This window comes from Xiphophorus couchianus, chromosome 16 (assembly GCF_001444195.1).
Source record: "Xiphophorus couchianus chromosome 16, X_couchianus-1.0, whole genome shotgun sequence".
Lineage (NCBI taxonomy): Eukaryota > Metazoa > Chordata > Actinopteri > Cyprinodontiformes > Poeciliidae > Xiphophorus > Xiphophorus couchianus.
This window is the reverse complement of record NC_040243.1, coordinates 17,284,818-17,311,177: the sequence shown is the minus strand read 5'-3', so window position 1 is coordinate 17,311,177 and position 26,360 is coordinate 17,284,818. Positions and strand designations below refer to the sequence as shown.

General features: G+C 37.9%; 1 protein-coding gene across 5 annotated transcripts in view; it reads right to left on the bottom strand.

The window, feature by feature from the left end:
- Window positions 1-3,227: 3,227 nt before the first annotated feature.
- Window positions 3,228-26,360, bottom strand: part of clec16a (C-type lectin domain containing 16A) — a 37,417-nt gene continuing 14,284 nt past the window's right edge. For 3 of the 5 annotated variants that reach the window (XM_028041857.1, XM_028041855.1, XM_028041856.1), the window contains 14 exons: window positions 24,876-25,185; window positions 22,753-22,864; window positions 22,565-22,665; window positions 21,712-21,831; window positions 21,335-21,444; window positions 20,188-20,232; window positions 16,787-16,837; window positions 16,541-16,669; window positions 16,194-16,314; window positions 10,633-10,784; window positions 9,943-10,147; window positions 8,447-8,617; window positions 6,443-6,580; window positions 3,228-5,357 (listed from right to left, as the gene is read on the bottom strand). In XM_028041857.1, the coding sequence (XP_027897658.1) occupies window positions 4,804-5,357; window positions 6,443-6,580; window positions 8,447-8,617; window positions 9,943-10,147; window positions 10,633-10,784; window positions 16,194-16,314; window positions 16,541-16,669; window positions 16,787-16,837; window positions 20,188-20,232; window positions 21,335-21,444; window positions 21,712-21,831; window positions 22,565-22,665; window positions 22,753-22,864; window positions 24,876-25,185 (2,319 nt within the window). In that variant the 3' untranslated portion in view covers window positions 3,228-4,803. The remainder of the gene's footprint in view (window positions 5,358-6,442; window positions 6,581-8,446; window positions 8,618-9,942; window positions 10,148-10,632; window positions 10,785-16,193; window positions 16,315-16,540; window positions 16,670-16,786; window positions 16,838-20,187; window positions 20,233-21,334; window positions 21,445-21,711; window positions 21,832-22,564; window positions 22,666-22,752; window positions 22,865-24,875; window positions 25,186-26,360) is intronic. The other 2 variants (XM_028041858.1, XM_028041859.1) reach the window with 1 other exon arrangement.

The following is a 26,360-nucleotide window of genomic DNA, read 5'->3' as shown; positions in this document are numbered from 1 at the left end:
AATTTCACTTTTGGCATTCAGGGTTTGAAAGGAAATGCATTTATCTGTAGAGTTCAGTGTTTTTGTGTGTGATTTAAAGGTAAATACAGAGAGAAAAAAAAAACCTGTAGTTGACAGTAGGCGTGTCTTGTCTCCATTAGGCAGTTTTGGAAAGGTCAAAGCGCCCTTTCATTTTTGATTTGGTCAAAGTCACACAGACGCTGGGGTTTGTAAGATTAGGCCTCAAATATTAATTTCTTTCACACCCATGACATTTGTGAGAGTATGTCTCATGTGTAGTGAAGTAAACTTCAAATTTCTAATCTTTAGCGTTGACCTTGCCAAACTGTCATACTCTCAGTCATACCAAACCAGGCCTCCAACGCTGAAACCAAATCTAAACCAAGAGGCTTTGTGACCTTCTGGGGATTTTTACAAACACTTTTGGTTCTAGACTAATGTCGCCAAACACACTCAGGTGAGTCATACCGAATATAATAGTCAGTTTCTTTCAAGTAAATCCAGACTATTTAGAGGATATAATCTTCTTCGATTAGGGAAGACAACACAGCACAATGCACAAGTCAGCAGTTAATGTTACATCCTAAATTTAATCAGTGTCAATTCTCTCCTGCTTCCTTATAACTGAAATAAAATATACCAGTAAAAAATTATGTCAAGGTGAGAGTTCACCTTGCCGGTCTGGTGACAACTGAATTATGTGTATCGGTTTAACTCAGCTCTTCTGTTTTCAGGACATTCCAGACTATTTTGAGAAGTGAAAGGCGACGTGAGGTGTTCTACGACTCGGTGTCATCAGCTGACTTCTAAGGAATTATATTTTCTGTTCTGTAACTCGCAGTAGCCGTTCAAAAAACACAAAAAATAAAAAAACCCTAAAAAAAAAACCCAATGGGTCTCTAAAAACATGAAGAGAAAGCAGGCATTGTGAGGAACAGCAAGACGTACTTTGACATTCCAAACCGGTGAGATGAGTCGAGTTTGGATTGTTGACAATCTTACAACATTTTGAGAGGACTGAACTTCTTGACTTCTTCTTTAGTGGTTATTCATTAGTCGCTATCCAGAGGTTATCAGCCCTGCTCTAAGAGGCAACAGAACTGTCTTCTTTGTATTGAGAAACGTCTTAGAAATTCCCTGAAGACTTCTTAGTCATGATCTTCCCACATTTCCCTCACTTCCTTTTAGTGCAGCCTCCTAAAATTCCCAGTGTGATTACAGAGTTAAAGGAAACAGTCTGCAGAAAATGAGTGATTCCGACTAAGACTTGCCAAAGTCGGGGTAAGTTTGGTACTCAAAATCGCTCAACTCTTGATAAAACACATTATATATTAAACTGCACTCTAATTTAGACCAAGAAATTCTAGTGACTCACTCTGTTTGATTCCTAACATAAATATGTTACGTGGAGGAAAAACAAGTTCTGCTTTCTTAAAAAGCTAAGAAGACTACAAATAGCAAAAAGGTTTTTCCTCTAAGAGTTTTCTAAATTTTTACCACGACAGGTTGCGACAAAACCAACATACTTCTTTTTATGGGCTCAGTTTGACATTATGGGACGTCCGCTTGAAAACAATGGTACAGCATGAGCAAAACAATCCTTGACATCTTAGCTTAGCATAATGGCTAACAGAGGCTGGAAACAGGAAGCATGACTGATTATGGAAATGAATGTTTTCAACACTGCAAATTTTATTTATCATGCTTTTATGGTTCGAAGTCATTAAATTGAGACGCCAGAGTGATGAGAGGCGTTTCCAGCCAAAAGGTGCATCGAGAACCTTAGATCTTCTAAAGGTTTTAAATCTGTTAGAAATGTCACTATGGAGCAAAGAGTAACAGTGCTGCCCTTCCCTGACCTGTTGCTGCACACTGCTACCTAGCTGGCTGAAAGGTAAACACTATCTCCATAACCCCATATTTAAAAATATTTTCAGTTTACCAAAGTAAAATGTATAAATAGATCCCCATGCTTTGTGCAAAAGCATCGTAGCCTGATAAAGCTTTAGATTTACGCAAATATTACTATTAATTTATTTTACACTGATTTATGTGTAAAGAGAAGTTATATATTCTTAAAATTTAAATGTCTCACAAACAAGGACGTTTTCACGAGGTATAAAAACCTCGCGAACAAAACAAAAGAAATCTTCGGTCAACAGCTCATACCCCCAGTTGCCACATGTGAAGACAGTGACGTACATGAAGACTTCAAAAGCACAACAGTGCAGGAGGAAAAAAAAGTCAAATCTGTCTGTGATCTCCACAGTTAAAAAAAAAAAAAAACAGAAAAAAAAAAAACAACTTCAATTCATGCTGTGACTGCGGTTCAGTACAGAGAAGACACACACGGTATCGCTTCAGTACCAGGAACCTGTTCACGTTTACGCACACACGACCAGACTTCCCTGAAGAGAGGAACCACGATAAAAACTGACACGTACAGACCACAAGATGACTGAGGGCCCCAACAGTCACAGAGGCCACGTCATGATCTTAGCTTCAGACAGGCTATCCATCTCACACAGGAAGTAACGCACAGGGTCTACATCTAGCTGTAGAGAAATGAGATGGAAGCAGGTGGCAGTTTAAAAGGCCAAAGGTCCACAAACAAATCAAAGTTGTACATTGTGAGATAAAAATGTTAAGCTTTATGATTTTTTTTTTTTTTACCAACACTGAGGTTTTTGTTAGAGATTTTTTGGTATTATCATTTTATTCTTACTTTAGTTCACATTCAGCCTATAGATCATTGTGATTTTCTGTTTAAAGTGTTCTCTTCCTTACGTGTGTATGGAGGTCACTACTGTCTGTTCAACTTTACGTACCTCCTAATTTAGTAACTACCTGTGAGCAGTCGTATTTTGTTTTATTGACAGTATTGACCGAGATTTGAACCGGGCTCAGACCTTTGATCAGATATCACATCTGGAACTGGGTTGTTAGATGTTTGGGTTAGAAGCTATACGACCTCTGTTGTTTTCCTGACTGCCCCCTTGCCTGTTCTTCTTTGACAATCAAAACAGGAGCTCATGTGAGAGCAGATCAGAACGCTCTGTAAATTGCTCGGAGGAGAAGTTTGGCAGAGCCTTCCCTTTTGCGAAAGCTCCACGTAAAATTCATATACGTTGTCTGTGGTTCTTTCTTTTATTTAGGTTCGAAAGGAAAAATACCTATCAGTTTTAGAGTCTACCCACACAGATCGCGTCTGCAAAGAATCTCATGACTGTTGTTAAGTAGAATAATTTATTGCAGTTCTTTATTCCTCTGTTTTAATTCATTAACTTACAATACTTACAAGTTTTAAAGCACAGAGCATTTACAGGGCGTACAAACATATCATATACACTCACACTCTACAATCAGACAGCAATGGAGGGTCCTAACGGCATGTTGTGGTATTGGTTTTAGGCACGTGATGACATGCTCCTAAAACCCACCCCCCCTTCAACCACGGCGTGCCTCTTCAGCGTGCCAGTGATGATCATGGTCATCATCATCATCATCATTCTGCTGAGTAGGATGAAAAGATTAAGAGACAGACCCATAAAAGACAGTATTGCTCTGAATTTAGTCAAAAAAAAAAAAAAAAGAATAGTAAAGCATTAAGACCTACATTGTGTTCTGATGGCACAGAAAATACTAAAAAAAAAAGAGAGCTGAAGAATAGAAAGCATGGGAATCAACAGAAGGTAAAAGGGATTAAATGGAGATTCAAACAATCTAAGTGTGCTTTGTTCTAAAGAAATGGAAACTGAAGTTGAAAACGAACATTAATCGAGAGAAAAGTGAAACGTTACATTCATCTCTCCTTATGTTGGTTAGTTTTAAGGTTATTGCAGTAGTACAGCGTCAGTCATCTGATTAAAGCAGGAAGCTAAGAAGCAGTTTGGGTTCTGAGGAAGAAAAAGAATACAGGGTTAACCAATCACCCAGCCGAGACAAGAAAAATCTCTCTAAACAATCACACTTAGAAAAAGTCTTAGGGATGTTACAGAGCGTTCGTCCAGATATTTAAAGGATAAAAACGTACAATCCTATCTTTTTAATTACAGACTTAACTTTAATTAAACTGATGCAGTAAATTAATAAATCACAGGGTGATCTGAGATACTGTTTTTATTCAACTATGTACATCTAGAATACTCTGTGATTCGCCTCTAAAACTAGACCATTTACAAATGAATGGAGTGAAAGTTGAACACCATGTTAACTTATATTAATTTGAGAACAAGTGGCTGCTCCTGATCATCTTCCTTCACACCATTTTCCATACAGAAAAGAAAAATCAAGTCTGGGTCAGGGTGGCAGAAACAGCTCTGACATGCTGCTGTGAAAAGGCAGGGGTGTGTGTGTGTGCGTACAGTAGTGAACACTGCTGTCCTTTTATGTGAACTGAAATATGTCAGAAAAAAGAGGGAAACCTGCTCTGATTATCAGCATGTGCTGTATGAGTGATGAACTATCAGAATAAATAAAAAACGGTTGCTGGTTGCGCGTCTCGACACACGCTTGATAAATCTTGAGCAGACACACTCGAGTGCTCAGAAAACAATGTGCTTGAGCCTTTCTGGGCTTTGACCAGTGTCTGTCTTTGTTCTCTGAGAGGGGAAAAGGTGTCTTTCTTCATGTGCAAACACAAATTAGGAGGTTCCTCCTGATGCATCCTGGGAATATTTACAATCACACCCAAACATCCCCATAGATGCTGAGATGAAAACACACTGCAGCGAGGACTGGACAGTCCACCCACCATGCTGGACAGCATTCCGTGTGTGTGTGGACATAGAAATGTGAGGCTGTTTAATCCAGTTCAGGTGACTCTGCTGTTTCGGCGTGTGTCGTCTCCACAGACTCTGTTGCTGTTGTGCTCTCTCTTTCTACCTCTAGAGATGCATCCTCACCTTGCTGGTCTGCTCCGTCGGGTCCTTCATCAGTAGGTGTGATCAAGTCAGTTGTTTCAGTAGTTTCGTCTTTAACCGTAGCATCCGTCTCCGTCTCGTCCATCAGCGACCCATCCTCTTCCTGCAGCTCCTCTTCTCTTTCCCTACAAGCCTCTCTCTCCTCTTCCTCCTCCATTATGGAGGCTTCAGGTCTCTGTAGGGAGTGGGTCACAGCACACGGATGCAGGTGCGGGGAGTCTGCGGGGGGCAGCAGCGTGAGCGACTCCACGCTCAACGTATCAGCGTTGCTGTCCGTCAGCAGGGAGATGGTGGGCTGGGAGGCCGGGGTGAGGCTCGGCGCCAGGGCTGGAGCCGGGACCGGGTTTGAAGGAGTAGAAGGAGCTTCTCCGCCTCCTCCTTCACCTTCACCGCCTGAGGATGAGGATGGAGTGTGCTCCAAATATGCACACTCATCTAGAGAACGACAAAAGATAGACAGCTGAACTGAGACTTTTTCTTCCCCTTATGTCTGTCATAAGGGAAGAAACTAGTAATTATCTATAGAAACTGTAGGAAGAATGTTTCTGGTGCAACATACAACATTTAGTACCAACACATTAAATATTTCCTTAAATGTAATATGCAACTGTCTGAGGAAAAATCTAAAACTTAAAACAAAACAACTTCTGGCCTCAATGTAAGGACTTAATAAAAGTAAACCACCTGATCAGAGACAGATATAAAAAGGTAAAGAATCTCTTTGATTCCATCCAGTTTCTAAGAACACACAGCTACCCCCCACTGCCTCTGTACGCTCAGAGGGAACCAGCAACGCAGGTTTGTGCTATCATATTATTACACAGAAAAGTCCTTGTGTGGACCAAGCTCAACATGCAAAGAGACCTGATAAATACCCATCAGGTGATCCAACAGCCAATAAATGGTGTGCGAGTCCAGAGCTTGCGGTCTGATGATACAGGGACTCATGACTGGGTGATGTAGACTTCTGAAAATACTGCCTTAAAGTTCATAGTTGGAGTAATTTAACAGCTTAAAAAATCTCTTATGTTGTCTCAGGTTGTAAATAAACTTATTGTTTGAAAGGCACATACAGTTGGTTAATCCATATCCTCTCCCTCTACAGGCCTTATTGTTTGTTTGCACTGTAAACCAACCAGCTTATAGAGTACAAAAACCAGCACTGGGTGTGTATGTGTGTACACCCCCACATACACCACATATAGGCATATATATGACAAGGGAACAGAAATGTTTTCACAATGTCACACCACCAAGAACTATTGTGGTTTTGGTGGGTTGCACAGTCACCATAGAAACACCAGAGACATGACATGAGTACACTATGTATAAATGATGCGTAGTGAAGTAGAAATACTCTTTCCAAGCGAGTCGCTTCAATCATCTCTGCACAACGTTGACTGTAAAATTGATTTTCCTAAAATTATTGAGCCACTTTATACATCCATTCTGTGTATTTCACAGCTTGTCTGCATGTTTATGAAATGAGAGATCCGGTTGTGTGCGCGTGTGTGTGCTACCTGACGGGCTCTGAACAGACGTAGTGCTTGCAGTAACAGAGTCGCATCTCCCTGTGCTTCCACTCCCACTGGAGGGAGGCGATGGGGAGGAGAGCGGTGAGGGACTGTGCTGGGGCACACAGTGGGCCACTGCAAAACCTGCAATGGGTGCGACATATAGACATGTTTACATTGTGTGTGTTACCACTTGTTCAGACTTTTGAAGCCTTTCAAGGGTGCCTATATTCTCATTTTTACAACTTTTTCCTTTACGTTTATTGTTGTAGTACATAACAGTTCTATTAGTTTTTCTTACTGTGGAAAGCCTACAAACAAAAAAAAAAAAAAAAAGAAGTGAAGCCGGTTCACCACACAAAATCATCAAGAGACAACAGTAGCATTACCAAAAACCTCCAGATCCAACTTGAGAAGGAGGAAGTCAGGAGCAGTGTGATACTAGTAGAGATCTAACAAACCAGCAATATACTGAGAGATTTCAAAGTGCTCTCTGGTGAGCCTAGAGTACCTTACTGCATTAAGAAGAAAACCTTGTGAAAGAATAAAAAAAACCCCTAAAACTTGAAATACATTTTGGCATTTTGATTATCAATTGTGTTCCAAATCTGACCAGCCTTTGAACCTTTAAGCCACCCTGGCACTAGACAAATCCTGTAGTGTTAGGCTCTTTTGAGTTGTCACTATGAGTAAGAAGGTATTATTTAAAATTCTGTTGATTTACTCACTTTTCTTACACAATTGGTGAGGGTTTTTTTTCTCTCACAAGGATGTTATCCAGTCTATCTAAAATTAGCTCTTACAACATGTTGAGCCAAAGAACTCACCAACATGTCATACATGTGGGTGGAGGGGAAGTTAAAATACTGGGGCAACATCTGCAGTATAATATTTGGTCCTTCATTAAGCTCAGACAAAGAAAAAAATACTGTTGTAGTTAAACTTTCTGTGAAAAAAAACATCTTCTAACTTTAAAGACTCACCTTAATTCTTCTGACTTATTTACTCCATTAAAAAGCTGCACAATATAATATCACAATATCTGTGTGTAATCATCATATTGCAAAGGACTGTTTCATATTTCAGGTAATATGAACAAGCAGCTTTCATGTTAATGTAATATTTAGCAAATTGGACAGAGTCTCAGTAGGACATGATCACAGTGGACACAAATGGCATTACTCAGTATGCTAAATGTCACAAAGTATAGTTGTCAGAGATGAGAAGAAGAAAACAGACATACAACAAAAATAATCTGAGTGACAGGCTTCAAGAAAATGAGGTTACACATGAGGTTAAAAGTCATTATCAATACAGTTTAATACCTTTTTTTAACGGGCATGACTGAAAAGGTTCTCTGTTTCAGGAAAGGGTTTCAAAATTTTCCCCAGAAAATATGTTTTTATAAGAAAAACTGCTCTGAAATCATATCTGCCCTTCCCTTAGTTCTCAAACAGATTTTTAGGTTTTCTGTCTCTAAGGATGATTTATAGTCTTTATTTTACTGGCCACCTGTTGGAGGTATTTCTTATGTTTTCTACAATCTCCACTTTACGAACATAGAACTAACTAGAGGAGCCTAATAAATATGTATCACTCACTTTTCAGATTTTTATTTGCATAAAACTTAAAAGAAAACAAGCAATCTTGTTTCGTTTCTTTTCCACTTCAGTTATGTTGTACTTTGGGCTTTATCTCGGGCTGAAGTTTGTGGTTGTAATGTGATAAAACGTCCAAATGTTCAAGGGGCTCGAATACTATTTACATTGTACTGCATCAAATGAAGCCCAGAACTGGGGACTTTCCAGCTCTAATTTGCAGAACAGTGTTTCTGCATAAAACCTCTAATTCATGCCTGCAGGACGGAACATTATCACTCTACTTTGATGCTGCAGATCAAATCACAAACTGATTTCCACTTATTTGGAGTTCAGAGCAAATCAGAATTAAACATTTTAAAGCAATCCTTCTCATTCTCAGCACTCTAGGATGGAAGCATCTGTGGGTCACCTGGTACTTTGTCGACAGAAGCAAATACTGATCTGTTTGCAGTGGGATCATTGGGCGCTCGTCTGGACTGCTCGTAGAATCGGAACGGCAGGCCGCTGGGAGAGGGGCTGGCAGACTGACTGAAACCCATCACCTCCGTAGCACTGGGCTGCACCGGCAGGTCCAGCAGAGCTGAATGCACGGGAAGAGGAATAAAGACAGAACAGTATAAACATATGGTACTGCGGCACGGCAAAGGAGCCAATTCCTACGTCGGAAAAAGGACATGTTTTTATTTTTCATTAGACTGCAAGAAATGCACAGCTGTTTCTATGCAACTATGCTGGAAAAATAAAATAGAAAACTGTTGCTTAAAGATGTGGTTGTTCTTGTAGGCGTCACATCCTCCTCAATTTGCTGAACTAAGCTAGATTTTCTATTTGTTTTGTTGGGCTTGAGTGGATTTCTAAAGAATTTGACCATAGTAAGGGGAAGTACAAATCACTTCTGGGTAAAGAGATTTGTGTTTACAGTACAAATAGATATGATATTAACAGGCAGGGACACTGGAGCCAATAAAAGCAAATTATGACAGAGAGGAGAGAATAACGCTCCAAAGTGCAATATTTGAACTACAGAGATTAAAATATATATTTTTAGTTGCTTTAAAGAAAAGAACAAAACTTTGCTTTTATCATGTTTGATAATCATCATGAATGTTGGAAGTCCAGAAAAAAACCTTTTTATAGTTTAACAGAAAGTTGCTTTATATTAAATTAATTTAATGAGAACACACCTAATGATTAGCTTTTTATACTATGTGATACTGTATTACCAGATAAATAACACATGTTTTGAATATATAACAATATTTCATCCTTCTGTTATGTATGTTTAAAAGTTTGAGATTCTTTTATTTAATGTACTTTCTTATATCCCCCTTTTATTTGGTTTATCATTAGTAAAAGCATCTAAAACAACAAGAAAAAAGAGACACAAACAGCAAAGCAGTCTGATCATTATACATCGAGTACATTTTAATATAATAGAGCTTCATTATATTGCAATTGGATTTTCTTGTTTCCTTAAAAAGACTGTCGATTTCTCCCCTTTCACACATCTGCCCCATATGTCAAGATTATTAATAATATAGTTATTTATTTTGACTTAACATAATCTGTCCATTGTTTTTTTCCCCTGTAAACCAAGATATGTTCTCTTTTCTGCACTTCAGTTTTAGTTGTATATTTTTGTTGTTAAAATCTGGGTTTTGCTTCAAAACTCATCATGCTCTCTTTTACAAAGTGCACCAATCCCTTCTGCAGCAAAACACCTGTACAAGCAGATGCTGCCGCCCCCATACCTCACGATTTGGATGGTGTTCTCTGGCTTTTTATGCTGCTTCAGGATTACTGACTACTTGTCCTGTGAGTGGCCCTCCAGCCCATGTTGGCAGAGGACTTGTTTCACTGTGGATAATGACTCTCTTCTCAGCTTCATCTGGCTTCTTTCCTCACCTGCAATCCTTTGCATCTTCATGCGTCGAGCCTGAATGCGACCCTTGGCGAGTCTCTGCTTGGCGATGATGCAGCGGATGTGATCGGCGAAGATGAAGTTGGCCTGCAGAATTGGCAGGGGCTTGGCGTGAGGGTTGGAGCTCGGTTTATGAATAACAATATTCAGAGCTCGGCTGTCGTCCTCAACACCAGACACCTGCATGTCCTTTAAAAAGGAGGAGGAAGAAAGATCATGATGAAGGTTCAATTTCAAACTGCAAAATGGGTAATTTGAAGAACTTTTATAGATCCAAGACCCACCCCCCCCCCGTTTTACATTTTTTTGTTTGACTTCGGTGTGACGTCTGAGTTGACAGATATTTGCAAATGTTAAGCTTTAAAAATCAGGGTTTCTCCTTCTTTTCTGAAGAAAAAAATAAAATCCTAAAGGCTAGTTTTAGCCTTCAATATTAATAGATATGTAATAAACTCAATTCTGAATCCACCTACTCCAAAAATTAGTGCCTCATTATTCAAATCAGTTTACTCATTTGTGAGGTGAAATGATAAATGACTAATATTTATGGGATTGTCCATGATTGTAATTTTCCTACAAACTCTGGTAAATTAAAATATGTAATGAACTTCAATGACTTTTGTATGCAGATGCAAAAAAAATGTAAAGTAAAACAACAACTACTTTTCTCTTACCTGCAAAAGGCCGGCAAACTTGACTACTCCCCAACCGAGACGTTTGGTTTCTGGTTCAACTAGACTCATCTGGTACACATCTACAGCGAGGAACCTCTGGGCTTGGCTGCCATCTTTGCTGACTACCATACATGCTATCAAGTCACTGTTATCTGAAACAGACAGCGATGTACAGTCAAATGGATTCTTAAAATCACCTGTTAAATGATTGAAAGATAAAGATAACCAACATTGTTTTTCTTGTCATTTTTTTCTGTTTTGAAGTTTTATTTAGAATTAGTTAAGACAATTTATAATGTTGTGTTCTCAACACTGTCGTATTATGTTCAGAGTAGAAAAAGCTAATCTGGAATGTCCCAAATTAGCTACTGGGTAGAAATTCAGTGTGCAACACATCTATGACACAAGTTAACTTGTTCTAGAGATCTGATCATATTTTTACAAGCAAATCTTTAATATAACAATAAAAATATTTTAAAAACTTGGGGGGAAAATAGGAGTCCTATGCATTTGCATAAAAAAAAACAAGACATTTGAAAAAGGCTGAGGAAAATATAAACTAAGGGACAATAAACGTACTTCTCATCTACAACACTAACGTTTCCAAATTTCCATTTAAAACCGAGTTGTAAATCTTCAAGCAAGTTAGACTGAAAAGTCAACACTTCAGTGGTATTCTGAGGAAGAAACACAACATCTCATGTAAAAACAATCTTGACAAAGCCTACTTCTGTTTAATTCTTCAACCGGAACACAATCCTGTTCTTTGGAACAACTTTGGGCAAAATAAGGAGAGCTAATGAAGTTACTTAAAGCCCGGTGGAATATATATTTTTTTGTATTGTGACTTGACGATGCTGTGCTAATTTGTGTACGCAAACCCCAGACAGAAGCATAGTGGGCCAATGCAGCCAGACTGCTTGATGCACTTAAAAGGACAGAGAAGATGCTTTCCTCCCACATGCTGAGGTTCAACAAGAACTGATAAGCCCACATATGTGCATTATTTACTGCAGTGCACCACAAAACCAGCAAAGTAAAGCTGCAAATGACCTGATCTGACACCACTGGTTTTGGTTGACATATCGCCGATGCTCAACTTTCTCCAAATGTAAACCGGCTAAACCAGATGTACAACTCCATGATTAAATTCTCTCTTCCTTCTCATTTTTTCCCCTCATTTTTTTGATCCACTCTCCTCCAATGTATTCAATTGTTTTACCATACAAGGCCAGAAAAAGTCGTTGGAAATCAGATTTTATCTTGCTAGTGTACAAACACAGGAAGCAAGAAAAACTTTTATTACTGTTTTATTGTTTCCAAGTAGACCAGTGGGGTGTGGAGTACAGACATGCATGAGCTTGTAAAATGTGTGGTGTGATTAAAGATCAAAGGGGACTGCCAGGAACTGAATGCCACCTAGTGAAGCAGAAACCAGTGAAAAGTACCTTCACCAGGAGAGGTAGACCTTGGTTTCCAATGGTAACAAGGGTATACTAATATTTAAATGGTCAAAGAAATTAGGGGAAGTTCAATAGATTCAGTCCCTTGACAAAATGGGAAAAACCATACCACCCCCAGTGTCTTATTTTAGCTTTGACAGAAAGTGGTCTGCTTGCTCCGATTACAATCTAGCGCCATCTTTTAGGCCAACTGATTGTATCTTTATTTCCTTGAGTCTTTTTATTGCCACAAAAAGTTGGCAAGGAAGCAACCCCATGACCAACTTGGCTACTATAAAGTAAAACATACAATTCCATGCATTGACAGATGATTTGATATCTTCACTCTCCAAAAAGGAGGAAGTGGTTTAGAAATATACAAATTCTTTTTCTGAGAAACAAAAGGTCGATATGACATCAGGAGCTTTTACAACAAAAGTTCACACAAACATGGTAGTATCTGTACAGCTCACCCTTTCTTGAGCAATCAAAGCAACTCATCACAAAGTTGTAATGTGATCACAACTTTGTTGTGAATACATTACAACAACTTTGTTGTGTGATCACAACAAAGTTGTTGAAACAAGATGTGTTGGTCCTACTAAGTAAGGGTAATCCACTTTCAATAAATACTTGGCACAGAAAATAAGGGAACTTCATAAAACAACAAAATGAACCGATAACGCTTAATGACACTAATGGTTAGAAAATCTTCACTGCCAAAGAGAGTGGAGTGGTGCAGCATCTTCCTCGAAGGAAAAACCAAGCCCTCATAATTGGAGGCACTTTAGATGTGTTGAAAAGAGATTCTTCAACTAGTGGAGATTTCACATCTGAACTTTTAGGAATAAATTCGTTTCTCACCCCCCACAGAGCGAGGCTTATCAGACTACCTCCAAAATCTGGTAGTGGAGAGGATGGAACGGCCTGCCCGCCGTTCTCACCGCTACTAAAAACTTGTGGGATCAGCTTGGGCGTGTTAATCATAACAGAGTGACCAACAAGACTACAGTGAGATATATTGTATTTGCAGGCACATAATGCCATAAGTAACTGTTACTTTATTGTTATAGTTGTTGTAAAAAAGCTGTTTAAATGAAAAATAGCTTAAAAGAAATCTGACTTTGTAATTTGACGCCTTGAAATTGGCTTTTGTCTCTTTAACAAACTGCCTTCAGTACATCATCGCAACAATGTTCCTTCATTATGCTGTTTACAGTCATCCTTAGAGACTTCAAAATGAGAAGTAGTCTGTATGATAACCTCAGCAGCTGCACAGTTCCAAGAGGTGTTTTCTAATGCTCCCAGTCTGGAGGATCTGTGTGGGGAAGTAGAAGGGGACTGCAGCTCCCAGGAGGAGCGTTAGGTAACTAGGCGGTGCTTTCTGAAAGCAAGCGGTTAGGCAACCCCGAATGGTTGCCATGGGAGATTCAAGGATGCCTCAACATGCATGAAAGAATCAGAGCAACATTTCAGGTATTATTTTGATGCAGTAACACACCCTCAATTTAAATGTCATAAGTGATTCTTTATAAAAGGGTTAAAGTCCTCAAACTTTATATTAATCTGAAATAATCTCCACTTATCTCTTAAGCAGATTGTTCATGTTTGAGAGCGTTACATTAAAGTCGTCTGAGCAAATTTGTTTCTCTTATCAAACAGCGCACTGACCTGAACCTGTTGAAATTTGGTAATATCCAAAATGAAACAGCACCTTTCACCTCCAAAACTCCCCAAACTTGTCGAGACAAAGAAATGCTCCATGATTCAAAAGTTATTAGAAGAGGAGGTGGAATGTAGGTGGTGGCAACCTAATGGTCAGAAAAAAAAAACAACACACATGGGAGATGGGTGGGAGATGAAGAGGTTATTCTTCCCACTCACCAGGAAAAAACCCTCCCCCTCCGCCTGCAATTACTAAGAATGTGTTCTTAGATAATCACCCAGCTTACAAATACAGTCAAACAAGGAAAGCAATTTTTTTTCATCAACTGTTAGCAACTCGGGAGTCATTATTACTACACACTTGGTTGAAGATCATCTTTTCAGTGACATCAATTCCAGGAAGTCAAACCACATGACACCTCACAGGTTTGTCAAAACCCAGATCTGCCACAGCCTCTTTCGACTGGCATTTGGAAAAATCAGAACACAAGAGTTTCAGCCACTGAGTTAGAGATGAAAGTAAAACAGAAGTGAGATATTTGGGCTATGTTTTATCTCTCTGTCAAAAGTCTTTCCTTTTATCTTATTTCCTTTTCCAAAAATGAAATAAGGAAAGTCCTAAGATGGTATCTATTAATCATGTTCAGTCAGAAATATAAAACCTACAAAATAGTCTAACTGCCAACGGACAAAGATAAAGCAGATGGTGGCGACAGACAATGCACTGCTGTGTCACTGGTTTGTTAGAACTATCAGACAACAACTTGACACCACAATTTGCAACCAGACATGTTTTTCTAGTTGACTCACCACAGATAACATAACATTTAAAGGCCACCGCTACCTACATACGACACAGATTGCACAGTCACCAATACCAAAGAAAACCCATGAGATCTATAAAAAAAAACACACATCTTCAAAACGGATCCTCAAAGCAGAAATCTGTATGCTTTTTATAATTTTCATCAAATCTATGGACATGTGCAAGCGGATATAAGTCAAGGGACAGAACTTCCTCTGTGGTTTAATCTGGTTTCTCATCCGTTTAAAAGGTACAGACAATCCCAATGTTGTTGAAAACTCTTGCAAAGCAACACCTGATAAGAGCATTCACAGCCAACAAAGCTTTCAACGTTTAGCCATTTTAAAAACAGTATTCAATATATATAGTATGGCAGAACTGCAAACCTTTGGACATTTCTTAGGTAGAAGTTACAAATAAAAAAGGCAGGCAAGAGGGCCATGGTAGCTATGGAAGAGCTGCAAAGTGTTGACATAAAAGGCTGAATACAAACGTGCAGCAAAGTGTTTAGATATTTTGGAAAGAACAAGAAAAGTACATTTTCAACTTCAAAATTTTTACTTTTGTGTTGGTCTGTTTAATAAAATGCTTCCGCCCACTAAAAACATACAATAAAGCTGGTTTAAACATAAAAAACACGGAAATGTCTAGGTGATGTAAATACTTTTGGCATTATGGTCATGTTGAGACTGAGCTTAGGAAACTGATGACAGAGATAACTTCTCCTTCACAGTACGTAGCAGCGTCCTCAGAGCAGTCGTTTTAATACACCAATAAAAACATAAAAGGAAGCTGAAAGTTTAGCATTGACTTTGCAAATGTCTGTAATAGTTTGCTTTACTACACTGATAAATCTGAGGAATTAAGTTTAAACTCGTTACTTTTTTAACTTTAATAAATAACATAACGTATAAATGGAGAAATCTAAATGATATTTGTGTTTTTATAAGCCATAAAATTAGGTTAGAAAATCAAAATGTAGCTAAACATGATCTTTGACCCTGAAAATTGTTTCTATAGTAAATGATCACTCAGGGTAATTAGGCCTTCTAAAGTAAATGATCACAAGAAAACCACCAGCTTTACAGTTAATACAGATAAACATTTTTTTATAATCTACGGTTATTGTTCAATTATGTTCAACGTTAACAAAACAAAAAAATGCAAATGCCAAAATATAAGAATGTTATATGTCTGGTTGCAAAGTTTGTGAACTGAATAAATGATAGAGTATCAGGACTGATTCACATTACTGTGCAGCTGTAGAGCTAACCGCGTACGAGTTTCCAAAACACACCTGTGAATCGTGAAAGAAAACTGCTCAGGTTATCAGTGTGTGGGAAGCTGTACTGCTGAGGGTATGTGTGTGTGCTCAGCTCTGCATCGCTGTGGTTGTTGATCTTTGCATGCTGCATCTGTAAACTCTGCACTGTGTTTTAGAATGGCTGCTTTCCTTAGCAGAAAAAATCAGCGAGAGCTTTGTCAGATCGGAGCGTTTTGACTGTGGAGTGCAGGAAACTCTAAAAAGCCCTCTCTCAACAGGAAAACCAATTTATTTTTGTTTGAGTAACTCTGAGGTCAGATTTCACTTACTTTCAACTTATTAATGACATCATTCCTAAAACTAAGCCTGAGTGTGAGACTCTTACTGAGGTCTAAGACATCATCTGTCTTGATTAGGTCTTCGGGTCTGGTCAAAGGGAGCTGAGTTTCTGGTTCTCCCTGAAGCTGAAGTGACAATGACCTCAACATGAAGAACACTCGAATAGCCTGAAAGAGGAACAAAGAGGTGCCAGACAAAACCTATGATGAATGTATTTAAGGAGCAATCACAGCAGGTGTGTGAAAAAGAAAATTCCAGAATGCGAAAGGACATTAGCGCACTGACATTATCAACGAACTGAAAACAAGAACCTTTTTATGAGAAAATCTAAGATTTGTTTTGCCGGGAATGTTACAACCAGTGCCCTGAGCTCCTGTATGTGTGTTGACGAACCTTGCGGGTCTTCTCTACGTCTCCACAAGGTAGTCTCTTTACAAAGTCAATACCCGTCAGAGGGGTGCCGGTGGGCGGCAGCAGTATGGAGGCATCCATCATTAGGTACTCCACATTCAGAGGTTTACTCTGCAACAAATACACCACGATGAGTGACAAGAAACATAAACACCTCCAAACTAAAGTTTAATTTACAGATGTTGCTTTTCAAATGTATTATTAGCAGAGTAACTAAGGTTAACCTACCGTCATGCTTCTGTATTCATCTTCAAACATGTCCAGAAAGATTTCTTCACCCTGTGACAAAAAACAAACAAACATAAAAGCTGCTTCAGAAACTATGTTAAAACACAAGTCATAAGACATTTATAAATTATATTAAGCCATCAATATGTTAAAACGCCAAGCATGCAACCATATTTATGTAGCTTCAGATCTAAATACATCGACTGAAGATAAGTGTTTTTGTACTTATGACTACAGTATATATCTTGAACTGACAGCTATACAGTGATTTGTGTTTGAACTACACAATGTGTTCGTCTCATACATTTTTAAATTAATAATTTTTTTTAAAATGCCTTTTTTAAACAACATTTTTATCAAATGTAATGCATCAAAAACACCAATTAGACTATCTAGAGATGAAAGCAAATGTTTATTGATGGTTTCCCATAAAAAATCTGTTTTGAAGAACCTGAAGGAAAACGCTGAGATGCCGTACTTCTTCCATACGTTGGAATGAGGAAAGATGGGCAGTTGTTAAAATGAGATTCTGCCCATAATTCATTTTTACTTTTGTCCTTATTTTTACCACTTGGTCACAAATTGAGATGGAATGCACAACTTCAACATAATGAGCTATTTCCACCTTTTTTATGCAACCCAAAACTTTGAAGGCTGGACTGCATTATGGTTTTGCTGCTGGTCCTTATCTGCTTTAAAATTAGTCAGCAGCTCAACAAGGTGAGATTTCTGTATCGTAAGGGTAACTACAAGTCAGACATAGAGAATGTCAAACCAAAACTAAAAAAAAAGCCTCCTCCGCCGACAAAACATGATGCTAATCTATAAGTTTCATCACTTCAATTAACCATGACAGCTGGAAAACAACTTTCAAATGACTCATTTGAATAAAAGGCGCCATAAGTCAAAACTGAACATTATGGACCAGAGACAAATTGTTTCAAGAAGAACCTCTCGGCAGCCAAGGAATGCCAAGTTACTTGTTTATATGTACACTGAGAAGTATATGTTCATCTAATCACCATGTTACATCAGCAGCAATATTTTCCACCTCCTATTTAGAACCCTGCAAGGATAAGTAGGTACAGACAATGGATGGATAATGTCAAAGTATTTTCTAAATTAAATTTATGCCTTTCAAATACTACATAGAAACAAGAAAGTACCTTACACAGATTTCTTTCAACCAATTGTTGAACATTAGACACATTCCCCTTTTTAAAAGAATAACGTAAAAACTATAACATAACTGTAAAGATTTTCTTTTTGCAAGTGGGCCAGCTTTTAAGTCACAATAGCTACATATCTTATGTGATGAAAACTAAAATGCAGAAAAGTGTGAAAGACAAAAACTGATCACATGACCACCAAGAACACAGCTGAAAGTTTGTTGAAGAATGATGACATTATGATTAGATTGCGTAAATGTGATATGGGTGCATGACGCAATGTGCATCGAAAACAAAACAACTGGTAGCATAGCCACCAGGTAAAAATTGACATCATACAGTGAAGACTGTTATGGTTATTTATCCAAAAGGAGGGCAGGTGTAGAGTTGTCTAGTTCAGAAGCTTGGAGATCAAGCGAACGAGAACCCTACTCAGGAATTTAAAAGCTTATAGTGGCTATCTAACATCAAACATCATCCATTACATCACTATAATTCTATAAATCCCCACAACAGCATGGTGTTTGGCCCTAAAAAGTCCCTAAACTAAAGCTACACATATGGTGGATGAAAGGGAAGTTAAAATACAGATAAAATCAGACTGCAGCCATACAGTCCCTCATTCATTTGGTTAAAATACAATTGGAAAATAACCTGCAGCTAAAACTTCACATAGCTAAACATAAGGAGCATGATGGGACAGCAATCACTGATTTAGTGGAATCTGTGGACAAGAACAGATGTAATGACTACCACTACCTAAAAAGATACATCTCCTGAGAAAAAGTCCCCCACATACTAATAAGCTACATGCTCTCAAATAACTGCAGCAGCCTTCAGGCTCCAGTTGTTTACAATCTGTACTATCTGTAACAACAACTCTCTTTTGTCCTCTTTTCACAGGCTTTTCTTGTTCCTTCTCGCTCTCTGAATTTGAAAATTTTTGTTGGGTCTAACTTAGATAATTTTTTTAACAATTTTCACAGAACTTATTGCATTTCCTGCATGAATAATTTTCATAGGACAAGTGCTCCATTTACTCTTTCAATGACTTATCAATAAGCTGACACACACCCATTTCACATATTACTATGAGAATGGTGTTTTTGTCTAGAAGATAATCTGTTCTGTGATTGCTATGAAGTCTCCAGGTGGTAAAGCGACATCTCCCCATTTACCTTCATTCCTTTCTGATTTAATAGTCATGCATTTTTTAAAATTGGCTTTGAAAAACTATAAAAAGGCCAAAGGTGATTTATTTACATGTTATTCTTGCAAGACTTTAAAGATTTCTGGCACTGAAAATTAACAAGATATGATATATACTCTTTAAATCAGTAACTTAATTGTGCATAGACAAATCAAAGTCAGTCGAGGCCAGACCATCTGCAGATCTGGAGACAGCGATAGTGTCATAATTGAAGCATTTATGACTGGAATATTGCACAAAGATGAGCAATGTTGATAGCACGCAACAATGAAAGCCATTGGTCTCCAAAAATATCCCAGATTACATCAAATAAGGTTCTCTGGCTTTAGTAACATTCAACACAAATTGGTGCAAAGACCTGATGATTAAAAACTCAGGCTTACAGCAATTAGTATGTTTTTTTTTCTTTTTTTTAAAGAGAAGCAAACCAAAAGAAAACTTTCATTTTAAAAAGAAAAGCAAATCATCTAACTGATTCTAAAACAATATCCAGATTGAATCAAATCAAAAGTGAAAGTAAAAATGAAACTTTACATTTAATTGTAAAGAGCAAACAAAATGCCAACACTTTAACTCTAATCTGCAGGCGAAGACAAAGCTTTTTCTCAGGAGGGGGTTATTTTCAATTATAACCAACCGACTAGTCAGATGGAAACTGGGAGGTTTTCACTTAGTTTCTGTTATGAGGCTGTTCTCGGATTAATCTGGATGCAACACAAGAAATTTGGTTGTTCCTTTTTCTTCCAAGATCAATTTCTCTGAAATACTGGTTGCCAAATACTAAATGCTTCTTGTCTCAGCGACCTGAAGTCCTACTGTGCAACACAAATCAAAAATGAAAGAATGAAAATAATACTTTTGGAATCCAAAGCATTTCAGATGATACCCGTCTTTAATTGAATGCACTGTAAACGCATGTGCAGGTATAAGATTAGAAAGGCGTATAATAAAACTTCATGTAGCATGTGTATATTCACACAGTTCAAAAGTGTGCTGTTGAGATTTGTAATTTGTGTAATTACCTTGTAAAAGGTCCGTAGTAAATGCAGACTTTCTTCTCTGGCACCCTGCAAACACAAACATGATACTCTGTTTTTACTTGCTTTTTTTTCTGTGAACGCAAACATTCACAGAACAATGTTCCCTAGCATATTAGGGTTTCCCTGCAATTCCAAACAGTGTAACATGACACAGTCTCAGGGAAATCAACACATACTGTAGAAATCTAGATGCACTGTCCGTAGAACTGGTAAGTGAAGCTTCAGTGGGAAAGCCTATTGTGCGTTTCCGATGCAGTTCCTAAGAAACACTGGCTTATGAACAACAATCTTGTGAATCAACTAGTGAGTCACTGCAGCTTATTTATAGGAACAACAGTTACCTACAAAAGGGAACTTTACAAAAGGAAAACAAATAGAAATCAGATACAATCTACTTAAAGCTCATTAGGTTTAAATATTAACTGGTCAATCTAATGATGTCTATTTGTATGGCTTTATGACTGACAAATGATTCTTAACAATCAGAGAATCTATACATTGCCAGTAACGGCCTCTGCCTTTGATAATACAACACCTGAGAGTTGTTGCCTGTAAGAAGTCCAGACTGACTGTTCAGTTAAAAATATCTGCTTCACTATCCAACAGGAAAAGCTTGATGCACTTATGATTTATATACAATCCGTTTTCTGGTACTTTATATTAATTAATACAAAAATAAAAACAGCTGTAAGAGTTGTTACACTCCAAGAGGAGACCTAATCAATTATTGCTTCAAATATTGGAACCGCAGGGTAGAATTTCCTTTGAAATCTTTATCTGTTGTTTAGCATATCCTGGAATTCAGCAACATAAATTGAGGAAACAGGAACAGAAACCACAGACAGTAAACAAAATGAATTATGAATTATTGGACTCTTGGACAAAGGAGGGAGGTCTGTTCATTTTCTAAGGACAGCCTCATAATAAGTCTTAACAAGAAGTAAGCACTTTACTAGAAACCCAGATTCTAGAAAAAGCAACATGACAAGAAAACCTCTGGCTCCTGTTATCTGGAATTCGTTGTCAGGAGAGATAAAGAAACATGACACTTCTTTTTTTTCTTTTTTTTTTTTTTTTACACAACACATCACTCAGAAGATATTATGTGCATGTAGAGTATGTGCGCTACCTCGAGGCAGGCTAGATGGACATCTTTGATTATACAGTGGCTTCCCGACAAAACCGACTGCTTCAACAGAAGGCAGCACAGCTCAAGTGTTGCGAGGCGAACTTTCCCATCTGGGGAAAAAAAAAAATATGGCAATGGAGTTTATCACATTAAGTGCCCAGTTAAGAAACAATTTACATGAATGGTGAAGTCATTTCTAATTCACAACGAACAGATAGGATGTGCTCGTTCATGTCATGTACTGGTGGTTTCTAGGCAACAGATTGGTAATATTTGTATTTTCAAAGTGAATCTTCTTGAAAGATATTGATTCTTGGTGACTCCATGCCCTACTGTTTGGTCTGGTAATCAGCATTTAAAGCTGAATGTTTTGTTACCTGGCAACGCTGCCTGGTTCATTATTCTGATCAGTTTTTCCACAAGCACCACGCTGTAAGAACCTCTCTCCTGGTCGGGAACCGGCAACTGCAGACGCTCCAGGAGATCACGGTTCACACCTTTAACAAAATTAGAAATTTTAAAATCATTGCACTCGAGCAGGATAAGCTGATTTATCAAAATACATTTTATTAAATGACTGTCCTTCTGGTTCTTAAGGGATGTCAAAAAGTTTAGAAAGAAGATGCCATTTTAAATGTTCCTTATGCCAAAACAGTGAAGTAATTTTTAACAATAATTTGGTGATTCAGATTTATTAGTTTACTATTTGTTTTCACTGATAGCTATATAATTATAACTTTATTAGAAAGAATATTACAATTTAAAACAAATTTTTTTTAATGATAAAGTAAATTACCCATCTGCCAGGTACTTGAGATTAGAGAAAAAAGTAGGAATATTATTTCATGTAGTTATGTCAAGCTCTAGACCTGACTTCAATAATCAGAGGATGACTCATGGCGCCATGAAGAAAAATGCAGGCCATCAGGAACCGAGCTGACAAATACTCCACAGGTAATGAACTATAACTCATTACAACATCATATAGGGCAATGAGGCATGAAACGGGAAAAGGAAGCTGTCAACGTCATTTATGTGAGAAAAGAAAACAAAACAAAAATGACAACAAAACATTTCCAAGGTTGCATCCGTCACAGTTGGGGACACAATTTGTTCACAAGATTCATTACATGGAAACATCTAACAATCCGCACCCGAGGACTATTTATAGGATATTTGGAGAGGACTGGACTGTGTGACGTTAACACTGACTGCTGCAAATTAACAAACCTTTGCTGTGTGAGACAGCATAAAGTAGACAGAGCACAAACAGAGCGTGGTAGTCATCATTGGTGCACTCCAGGGCGCTGTACACCATGTCCAGGAACGGCCTGCGAGGGCGAGAAGGTGACAAGATGTCAGCCCACTGACACTACGTTCTCATCTATCGCTGTGTGAAGGAGTGTGTAAACCTGTACCTGCTTCTTTCTGTGTGTGTTCGAGTGGCAGCAGCGGTCTTCTCTTCATCTGTGATGTTCTGTTCAGTCAGTTCTGATGCTCTACACTTTTCCATCACCACCATTTCAATTTCTGTGTGCAGACAAACACACACACACACACACTTTGTAGTTTAAGGTGCACTCCCCACAAACTTCAGTTTCTAATTGTATACCACACTATCAGCATAGATTATAAAAATAAAAATTTTAACTTAACTTTTTCACATTTCAAATCGCATCTTTACCCAATAGTTTGCAAATAAAAACCTGAAAAAAAGGGTACATTTGCATTTACCCTTTTCATGTCAATACGCCTAATTAAACCCAGTTTAACGTAATACTATGAGTATTAATCTGTTGCATCATTTTATCCATTTAATTGATTAGTTTAATAATTAAGTCGATACTTTTTTCACTTTGTATTGCCATTAGTGTATAATTGATACACTAATGGCATTAGTGTACACACTAATTTCATACACTATACATTTTAAAGTTAATCACTTGGGATTAAGTAGCTTTTCCTGAGCTTTTACCCAAGATCAACCTGCTGCCTTCCCCTGCCTGTCCTCATTCTTTGTCTGTCTTCCTCTCTTTCTTCTCTCCACCCTCAAAGCTGGATGATGTGAACTTTGTGTTAAGTAGGTTTAAGAAATACAGCGGTCCATTCACATATTAAAACACACACAAAGTTTTTCAACAGTTTTAAATAATGGCTGGATACTATATTTGATCACACTTATCTGACACATCACAGCAGCGCTGCAGTGTTATACTGTGTAAAAACATTTAAACTCCAGTTTATCACTGCCAAGTTCTATAACTTTTTCTGATTCACCATCAAGTTAAATGATTAAAGTCAAAACTATTCAGTAATCTCAGAGGGTCCTGTTTAGTATTATTGAATAAATATGTCTACGTTAACAACGTAACATAACCACAATTTTGTGTATTTAATACAGCTGACAAAAAAAATGCCTTTTGGTCAGCCCTCGATAAAATCAAAATGATCAGGTTTTTAAGAAAATTGCCATTATGCTGCTGTAACTGCGAAATAATTTCCCTGCTGGGATGAATAAAGTAATTCTATTCTATTCTATTCTATTCTATTCTATTCTATTAGTGGAGAGAGAAGATCAGTCAACTTTAACTCATTAACTGATAACTTGCATCTCTAGGCCATATGCAGGTCTAAAACATGTTCCAGTTTAATTAGGTCAAATGAAACGCAACCAAACAGCAAAGAAATGTTGCACATGTAGGAAGATAGATAAAATATAATTTGAATTTAAAAATAGGATGAACATCTTAGACAGTCCATGTGCTATTTAAGTTTCTAATTTTACTGCATGGTTTACCAACCTGCTAAGTAGTGTAGGCGTCGTTTTTTCCTACCCATTTAGTACACATCTTATTTTGAAACTACTTCTTGCTAATCTGCCCACCACATTACATTTGCAAAAATCCACAGAGTCAATTTTTTTTCCTCTGTGTCTAAAGAGTTGTTAAAAACGTCTCCTTGCAAACTCTCTTGTGAAAAGGAACTATTCCACCACAATAAACAAAAAACAATAAAATAATTTCAGATGATTGAAATGGTCACAAACAATGTGGAAGCTGTATATAAAACACACAAACACAGTAAGAGAAGCAGTGGGAGAAAGGCAGAGGTGAGGAGCACAGGATGGATGGTGTATCATCGCAGGAATGGACAGTTTTGCTTTAATGGACATTGTGTTTAATGGGGTTATTTATGGATAAATAAAAAAATATCCCAAACAGTGGAAAGAGCAAAGCCTGCACCATAATCCTCAATTTTCTGTTTTCGTGTTTCTTAATTTGTTTTTATCCAATGAGGTCACAGATGAAAAAGAGGTTAAACGGTTTAGAAAAAACAAGGTTTGGAAATGTTTTCATCATCACCCAAAGGAAAATCAAAGCAGGGAGCAATTAAAACATTGACTAAAATGCAGCCTTGTTGTCCTTTTAGCTCTTCTCTTTTCTGTTTGGAGAACTCCTGGGGAACAAGAAGTCTGATTGATGGGAGAAAATACACACAAACACAGTCCTGTACTGCTGTGTCCAATTAGACACAAACTCACCTTCCGCCATCTCCCCACTCGCTCTGCCTCCCTTAGAGCTCCCACTTCCTCCTCCTCCTCCTAATCCCTCTGTACCTTTTCCCTTCTCCCTCTCTCCTCCTCTGCTGCCGTCGTCATCCCAGCCTTCCTCCACCTCTCCTGCACAACTGCTGCCACCTCCCCCTGCTCTGTCGTCATCCTCCTCGCCCAGGTTTTTGTAATTTGGTCTTTTCTGAGTTCTTTTGCGGCCCCGGTGGCGAGACATTTCCAAGGACCGCTCCAGAGACTCTGGGGGTTTGACGAAGCGGCGCACACCTGCTGAGGTGGCATGCTGGAGGGAAACAGCAGCAGAGGGACAAAGAGGAAAAAGGTGAGAAAACAGGGAATTCATAAAATACCTGGAAGTCTTTTTTTTTTTTTTATTTAAACAAACTGATCAAACAGTGCTACTAATATGAGTTTTTTCTGCTTTTGGCTTCCTCCCTAAATGTTCAGAACACATTATTCCAACTATTGTAACATCTGCAAAATGGTTACACAACCATTTCGAATGCTTTGGGACAGCTGGGACCATCTTTATCCAGAGAAAACATGGAAAATCCTTGAAAATCCCTTTTAAACAAAAAGAACAGAAAGGCTTCTATCACATCTAAAGGATCCCCAAAATGCCTGGAGAAATATTCTAGACAGAAAAGACTTTGTGCATACAGCTTTCTAACCATAGGGACAAACAAAGATAAAAAGAGGTGTAGCAAAAGCAGCTAAAGAGGATTAGCAGTGGTCTCCAACAAGTAATGGTGTCATCCACAATGATACTTTGTAATCTCATAACCGCTGACAAGATATTGAGCTGTTAGCATGTCATGACATGTCATTTGACCGTCATAGAGCAACAGTCTTCAGTCAGAGGCCTCTTCAGATTTGTTTCTAGGCTGACTGCTACAGGGAACTTTTCTTGCCCACAGCATCACTATCCACGACAACTGATTGAAGGCACTCAGATGATACGAGATACAACATTTAATTTACTTTGGGACAAATAAAGCATTTTTGAATTGAATTATATTTTTAAAAAGTTGGGCATATTTTTTGTGAAAAAGGACCATTCCAACAAAACAAAAAAATAATACATTTTTGTTTTGTATAACCAAACAAAAATTGTTCAATTAATTCCAGCATTTAGTAAAATAAATGCATTTAAGATAATAAAAAATACTACAAACAGTCGAACAAGATGGTGGTGGTTGGAGCATGATGGAGCCATGACTTCTTGTCTCAAGAAGAAAAATCTTAAAAGTTAATGTGAGGCCAGAAACAATAGAGTTGTGGAGTGACCTATTTTAAACAAAGTCATTTGAAAACTGCAAACTGGAGAATATTTTCAGTTAATCAACCCTAAATTTCAGTGATTTAGGGACTCCAACTTTTGAAAACTTTGATAACGATTGCCATTTCATACCTTCCTAGAAGCAAGACTAAACAGATTATTATATTACTGGGAAACTA